An 8553-nucleotide genomic window follows, 5' to 3' on the forward strand; every position below is an offset into this window, starting at 1 on the left:
AACCACACGGTTCAGATATGCATTCTCATTCGGAATTGACGGCAACATAGGGCGACCTATGTTTTCATCAATGTTAATTCTCAAGAACTCGAGTAGATAGAGGCTGGGGTAGAATAATTTGCAATCCGAATTGGGCATAGAATCTTGAATCCAAACGATTCGATTTCTGGCTGAATAGAGGGTCTTCCTACTATGCAGTCTCGAATAGAGAGCGATGGATGAAGAGAATGAAGGAGAGAGGTATGAGTGAAAGGGAAAGGAAGGTATCGGGAATCACTTGGGGGCATTTTTGGAATATTTCAAAATTTTTGAAGTGTTTTTTTTAAAAAAAAACACTTGTCAAGTGATTCTCTAAAAATCACTTTAAGTGTTTTTCCGGATTTTCAAAAGTGTTTTTAAAAATTTGCCAAACACCTTATTTTCATCCCAAAAACACTTAAAAGTATTTTTAAAGGTAGAAACACTTTTGAACATCATTGTCAAACAGGCTCTAAATTTTTTTAAAATAAAAGTATTTGACAAGATGTTTTAAAAAATAGTTTTTTTAAACAAAATAACAGTTTTTTTAAACAAAATAACAGTTTTTTTAAACACAAAAACAGTTTTTTAAACAAAAAAACTCATTTATAAATTTAATTTTTAATAATATAAAATCAAATTCAAGTTAAGTCATGTTAACAAAATAAAAATTAAATCTACAATTATCTATAAATTAAAGATAAATCAATTTTTTTTAATTATAAAACAATTTTTTTATTCTAGTGATATAAAGATTACTAAAAGATAAAAATAATTTTAATATTCAACCATGATTTCTCATGCTTGTTTTTAAAAACCGTTTTTAAGTTAAAAAATAAAATAAAAAATTTATAAAAATAAGGGTATTTGGCAAGTTATTTTTATAAAACGATTTTAAAAATGAAAAAACAAAAAGACTTGTTTGGATAAATATTTAAAATATATATATATATTTTCATTTTGTAAAAATAAAATAAATTAAATTTATATAATATTAATTAATTAAATTTAATTGAAGTCTTATTGAAAATGAAAATAATTTTGTAATTATAAATAAATTTAAAAAAATAGATTGTTTTTAGTAAAATATAAATACTAATATTATAATAAAACCATAAATAATATTTTTAGTAGAAAATATACTATTTTATTATATATTAGAAACATAAGGATATTAACATCTTTGTATTTTATTTTATTTTTTGTTAAAATGAATAATACTAATTGTCAATAGTATTTTATTTAAAATGAATAATGAATAAAGTTTTAATTTTTTAACATATAAATGAGCAAGTTTTTTATTACATATGCGCACATTTAATATTCAATTTTGAACATAATATTCTACAATGTTTTGATTTAATCTACAATTAATTGGGCCAATATTTTTATTACAAATCATTCTTAAAATTAAATGATTTATTAAATAATTAAAATTATTAATCATGTCTTACTTAATTTATAACCTATTTACCTAGTGAGAAAATTTTCAAAAGAATAGTTGTGTGTATAGGTTAAATAGTAAAGTTATGACTCATGATATTGTAGACCCCATTTGGGGCTCACTTTCTGCAGCTAATTTTGGACAGGTGTCACAATCTCAAGGAACCACGTGTCACCTCGTAATTGGCCTTCAGTGAATCAGGTAGTGGAGTTGAAGGAGCCATTGAATGGTTGACACCTGGAGGGAATATTCAGAGATGGGTACGTTCTGTTAGAGGGGGAGCGTCTCCTGCAGGTGGGGCTTTTTTTAGAGAGAGAGAGAACCGGAGAGTTAGAGTTTTCCAGAGGGAACAGAGAGCTTGAGGGAGGAAAAAGGAGAGAACGAGACAGAGGATTTTCTGGGGGAGTGTTCTGGAGCTTGAGAGAAGGATAGTTGAACTTAGAGGAGGAGGGTGACTGAACGAGAGGAAAAGAGAGGAGTGGGAGAGAGGTTTTGCTTTTGAGAAGGCCGTTAGAGATATTTTTAGGAGGGCATTGCTGGACAAGGAAGGAGACAGGAGAAGAAGTTTTCTTAGAGCTTGAGGAGAGCTCAGAGAGAAAACCAGGGAGATTTTTTCTGGTCATTTGAGGATGATGTTTTCTTGAGGAGTAAACTGGGATAGTTCTGCTGGGGTTTTCTTGAGTTTGAGAGGCGAGGAAGCTTTGAGGAAGAAGATGAAGTGGCGGATGAACAACATGGGTGAACTCCTAAACAGCTTTTGAGCTTGGTACGTTTTTTTAATACACTGTTCTATTTTCTATTGATTCATGAGTAAACTTTGATTGATTGCCGTGGACGTCAAGGGCCACGAGATTGGCTTTGATTGAATATGCCTGTTTATGTATGATGCTCTGCTTTAGTTTTCTCTGAGACTCTTGATCTTTTCCTCTTTAAATGATTGGATCCTCTTTGAACTTGGTTTGGTTCTGATTTGTTATATTGAAGATTTCCAGATCATCCCCACCAGTTTCTTTTGAAAGTCTCTTAATCTTTTAAAATAGATTTTTGGAGTTAAAGACATCATCCTCTTTCATGCGTGTGTTGTTTTCTTTTTCTTCAATCTCCTTCTTCTGTCTCTGTTCTATCGGGTTCCTTAGTTTGACTTGACCGTTTGGATCGGAGCATCTCCTGGAGGATTCATGGTAAAGCAGCTAGTACAAATTTTCACTAGCTTTCATTTTAGAAATCTCATCTTGAACGCCATGATACCTGAGAAAGTTATACCTCTCCAAGGGATGGTTGAGCATAATGTCTATGAATATTTTCTGGAGCATGACAGTTTAGAAATAAAGCAAGCAAAGCCGTCATCGAACAAGCCGCCGGCAGCGAAACGCCTCTGTCACCACCGGAACGCCAAGCAACCACAGCCATGGACTCATGATCAGCGAGGGTCCCAGCTTCGTGGCTCTCTCTGTAAGATTTCATATTCTATTTATTCAATGATCATATAGGATCATATGTTGAATCACATGAAGAAACTATGCTATGATTATTATTAAAAATTGTACCAACCTGAATCCATGTGTGAATTTGATGAAGATGGTATGAATCTTCTAAGACTAATGGAGGGCACCACCTCTGGATTCTCTCAGGCAATGGGAGCGGGAGAGAGAGCGGTTAAGTTCTTTTCAAAAGATGTGATTGTGACAAAAGACACAAGCCAAAGCCCTTTTATACCCTCCTGCCTTAGGGACCATACCCATTGGTTATTGGGCCTCACGGGCCTTAGGCCCATCATCTAAAGCCCGTGATGGCATTGGGCTCTACACATTAGGTGGCCCATACTCAAGATTAAATCATAAATTGCATGTGAAAAGATAGATTAATCCTGGACAATGTTTAATATATTGTCGGTCCACATTTATTCTATCAATCTCCCACTTGGACCACATATATATTACAAACAATGTTCATGATAATACTTTATTGAGCTCATCTTTGCTATCTTATTCAAAATATCCTTAAACAATCCGGTCTACCAATTATGCTAACATAGGATTAAAGAGGCCTTCGTTAATCATAATTATAACTTGACCTATCATCAATCACAACATTAACAAAATTAGCAACATGGATCAAGGATGGATGTGTAGCATGGAAATTACATAGAATATGATCTTTAATATGTCTATTTCCAATTGGTCCTATTTTATGACTAAAAGATAGTCAAATAACACTTTCAACACTTGATGCTAAACTGCTTCTGAAAGTCATCATTTCAATTCAGAGTGTTCAAATACAATAGTCTTTAAAATCAAGGTCTGTACAGATAACACAACATAATATCACATCAAGAAAATAAACACAAAATCTAAATACAAACTCCCACTATTCTGACACATCATCAATGTGTACAACACCCATATGTGTGACGTGCTCATGATATACTTTGGGTAGCAAACCCTTAGTGAGTGGATCCGCAATCATGGAGTTTGTGCTTATGTGTTCAATCGATACTTGAAGACTCTGAACTCTCTCTTTCACAACCAAGAACTTGATGTCAATGTGTTTGGACTTTGACGAACTTCGGTTGTTCTTAGAATATAATTCTGCAGCCTTATTATCACAGTTGATTCTCAATGGTTTCTCAATCCCATCAACTATTCGTAACTGAGTGACAAAATTCCGCAGCCATATCCCATGGTTTGATGCTTCGTAACAGGCTATGAATTCTGCCTCCATGGTGGAAGAAGCAACAAGTGTTTGTTTAACACTTTTCCATGAAACTGCTCCTCCAGCTAACATGAAGATGTAGCTTGAAGTGGATCTCCTACTATCAAGACATCCCGCGAAATCGGAATCCGAATATCCCACGATCTCTAAGTGACTTGATCTACGTATGTGAGCATGTAATCTTTAGTTCTTTGTAAATACCGCATAACCCGTTTTGCCTTTTTCCAATGATCCATACCTGGGTTACTTAAATATCTGCCTAACATTCCAACAATGTACGCAATATCAGGACGCGTACAAACTTGTGCATACATGAGACTTCCTACTGCCGAGGCATAGGGAAATCTCTCCATATCTTTCTTCTCAAGTTCATTTTTCGGACATTGGTGCAAACTAAACTTATCGCCTTTTGCTACAGGCGTGTCTCCTGGTGCACAATTGCTCATGCCAAATCTACTCAACACCTTATCGATGTAGGCCTTTTGTGATAACCCAAGTATACCTCTTGAACGATCCCTATGGATCTGTATACCCAGCACAAAAGATGCATTACCAAGATCCTTCATGTCAAATTTACTAGACAGAAATCGCTTGGTTTCATGCAAAAGTCCCACATCACTGCTTGCAAGTAGAATATCATCAACATATAACACCAAGATAATGAATTTGCTCCCACTGAACTTAAGGTATATGCATTGATCAACAGTGTTCTCTTTAAAACCAAATGAAGTAATCACTTGATCAAACTTTCGGTACCATTGTCGGGATGCTTGCTTTAAACCATATATGGACCTTTTTAATCTGCATACAAGTTGCTTTGAATCATTAGACTCAAAGTTCTCCGGTTGCACCATGTATATTGTCTCATCAATGTTGCCATTAAGAAACGCAGTTTTAACGTCCATTTGATGTAGCTCTAAATCATAATGAGCTACAAGTGCCATGATGATTCTAAAGGAGTCCTTTGATGAAACTGGTGAAAATGTCTCCTTATAATCAATGCCTTCCTTTTGAGTGAAACCTTTTGCAACTAGGCGTGCCTTATACCTAACAATATTGCCTTTTGAATCCCGCTTGGTTTTAAAAATCCATTTACAACCAATCGGTTTTACACCTTCAGGCAACTCTACTAGGTCCCAAACACCATTGTCTTTCATTGATTTCATCTCATCCTTCATGGCTTCTATCCACTTTTCAAAATTAGAACTTTGTTTGACTTGACTTACTGAAATTGGATCGTCTTCCAGACCCATGTCAAACTCATGTTCTTGGAGATATACAACATAATCATCTGAAATTGTACTTCTCCTTTCTCTAGTGGATCTCCTTAGTGGCACTTGTACTTAAGGTTCTTGAGGTTGTTGAGTTACCTCTTGATGAATTTGAATCGGTTCCATAACTTGAGCAGGAGGAATCTCAGGTGTGTCTTGAATCCCTGTTATCGACTGTACATTCTGAATAGTGTCATTAAACATAATATGACCATGTCCAGTCGTAATAATAGGAATATTAACAAATTCCTCTTCAAAGACCACCTTTCTTAATGGCTCTCTCCCACTTAACTCAACATCCTCAATGAACTTAGCATTGCCCATTTCAAAGAAGGATCTAGTTGAGGGATCATAAAATTTGAAACCTCTTGACCTTTCAGAATACCCTACAAAGTAGCAGCTCACTGTTCTGGAGTCCAATTTCTTTTCATTTGGCTTGTAAGGCCTAGCTTCAGCTGGACAACCCCAGACATGCAAGTGCCTAATACTAGGTTTCTTGCTAGTCCATAACTCATATGGGGTTTTGGCTACTGCTTTGCTTGGTACTCTATTCAAAATATAAACTGCAGTTTTTATGGCTTCGCCCCAAAGTGATTCTGGTAAGGTGGAATGACTAATCATACTTCTTACCATATCCTTAAGAGTACGGTTTCGCCTCTCTGCTACACCATTTTGGCTCGGAGTCCCTGGCATGGTGTATTGAGGAACGATACCACACTCCATCAAATATTTGGCGAATGGCCCTGGACGTTGTTCTCCAGATTCGTCATATCTACCATAATATTCACCTCCACGGTCAGATCTGACGGCTTTTATTTTCTTGCTTAGTTGGTTCTCAACTTCAGCTTTGAAATTCTTGAAAACATCTAATGACTGAGACTTTTCATGAATCAAATAAAGATAGCCATAATGCGAGTAATCGTCAATGAAAGTGATAAAATACTGTTGTCCATTCCAAGAAGGGGTAGGAAATGGACCACAAATGTCTGTATGTATCAATTCCAAGACGTTACTGCACCTATTGGCATTCTTTTTCCTCATATTTGTTTGTTTTCCCTTAATGCACTCTATACAGACTTGAAAGTCTGAGAAATCAAGTGGATCAAGAATTCCTTCTGACACAAGCCTTTGAATTCGTTGATTTGAAATATGACCCAAACGCTTGTGCCATAACATTGATGAATTCTCATTCATTAATTTTCGCTTAATGCCATAATTACTTGAATGCAAGGTTTCATTTCCATTAGTGGCCTTTATGTTCAATTTATATAGTTTGTCTGTTAGACTACCTGTACCAATAATATTTGAATTTAGATAAAGACTAACCATTCCATTTCCAAATGAACAACAATATCCAAATTTGTCCAAACATGAAACAGAAATTAAATTCCGTCTAAACGACGGTACTACAAAAGTCTCTTCCAAATCCAATGTACATCCAGAGTCTAACTGTAATCTGAAAAGACCAATAGCCTTGACTGCAGCCTTGTTGCCATTTCCCACATAGATGTATCTTTCACCATCAGTTGGCATTCGGCTCCTTAGGCAACCCTGCATAGTGACACTTATGTGAGTAGTTGCACCCGTATCTATCCACCAAGTGTCAGTAGGCACTACAGCTAAATTAATTTCTGAACAAACAAAGTTGAGAAGTGTACCTTTCTTTTCACGCCAAGCAGCGTATTTGGTACATGTCTTCTTCATATGACCAGCCTTTTTGCAAAAGAAACAAGTGATCTCCTTATCTTGTTTCTTTTGCTCTTTTTGCTTTGATGTCCCAGAAACTGCAGTTTGTTTTCCTTTATTGTCCCTCTTTCTTTTCTTGTTGGTACCAAATCCCTGAGCAGTGGAAGCCAAGTGAGCACTTTCTATCTTTTCTTGCTTCAATCTCTCTTCCTCTTGCACACATTGAGCAATAAGCTCATTCAAAGTCCATTTTTCCTTTTGTGTATTGTAACTGATTTTGAATGGACTGAATTGTGTAGGCAGAGAGATCAAGACCAAGTGCACGAGTATGTCTTCCGACAACTCTAACTTTAGTGCCTTGAGTCTCGTCACAAGATTAGACATTTCCATAATGTACTCCCTGATATTCTCTTTCCCTTTATACCGCATAGAGACAAGCTTACTAAGAATAGTGCTTGTCTCAACCTTTTCGTTTGCAGCGAATCGGTTTGCTATCTGGTCCAAGAATGCCTTGGCTTGGGTTTCCTCAGGTATTGCACCCCTTATTGCTTCTGGAATTGAGTGCTTCATAATCATTAGACTCATGCGATTGGATCGTTCCCATTTTTCCATAGTAGACCTTTGCTCAGCAGTGCTGGCACTAGTAAGATCTGATGGGCAATCCTCCCTTAATGCAAAGTCTAAATCCATGCACCCGAGCACAATTATAACGTGCTCTTTCCATTTCTTGAAATTTGTGCTGTTAAGCACAGGAATGTTATTAACATTTGCAGATATAGAAGATGCTGAATTCATAATAATAAAGCTCACAATTAGTCACATAAGCATCATACATACATGAATAAATATACATCATGCAAGATACCTAGCACAAACATTAATATTCAGTCTTTGGACAAAAATATTAACTTGTAATTGGTATCCTTATACAAAATTAATACATAAATATTGACAATAAAATCAAACACAATATGTTTGTCTTTGGACTAACATATCAATACAAGATAAACATTATATGTCATATATTTATGATTACTTTATTTATTATTATATTAAAATAATCCTCCTTTGGGTTGATTATTTTATACAATAATACCATGCTTATATATTTCAAAAACAAATAAAATTATGTAACACGTTACTTTGGCAACAAATATACATAATTTATTTATTTTGAAATAAAGACAACAAACAATAATTTAATCAAAATTATTTATGCATAAACTCATGTACATATCCATATATACATTTATATATATAAATTAAAGCATAAATGAAAATTATGGGCTTTAGTCCAATGGTTCAAGGAGATCCACTAGAACCATTGTTTATGCATAAATACATAGGGTTTTTTTTTTTTTTAATCAAAAACGCCATTCATGGCGTTGGCCTCCAACAACACTTATCACAGGAAATTGACGC

The 8553-nt window shown here is 35.1% G+C and overlaps 1 protein-coding gene across 1 annotated transcript; it reads right to left on the reverse strand.

Annotated features, from left to right (window-relative positions):
• Positions 1-6463: 6463 nt before the first annotated feature.
• LOC132254369 (uncharacterized) lies at positions 6464-8078 on the reverse strand. The gene is made up of 2 exons (XM_059739848.1): positions 7104-8078; positions 6464-6996 (listed from the first exon to the last, which is right to left on the reverse strand). The coding sequence occupies exons 1-2, from the start codon at positions 7924-7926 to the stop codon at positions 6968-6970; spliced, it is 852 nt and encodes a 283-aa protein (XP_059595831.1). The 5' UTR covers positions 7927-8078; the 3' UTR covers positions 6464-6967.
• Positions 8079-8553: the final 475 nt, after the last annotated feature.

This window comes from Vitis vinifera, chromosome 9 (genome assembly GCF_030704535.1).
Source record: "Vitis vinifera cultivar Pinot Noir 40024 chromosome 9, ASM3070453v1".
NCBI lineage: Eukaryota > Viridiplantae > Streptophyta > Magnoliopsida > Vitales > Vitaceae > Vitis > Vitis vinifera.

Coding starts and splice junctions, on each gene's coding strand:
- LOC132254369 (XM_059739848.1), bottom strand. CDS start 7,926: ATGAATTCAGCATCTTCTATATCTGCAAATGTTAATAACATTCCTGTG. Junction 6,997..7,103: donor TGCTTGGCGTGAAAAGAAAG/GTACACTTCTCA, acceptor GTCACTATGCAG/GGTTGCCTAAGGAGCCGAAT.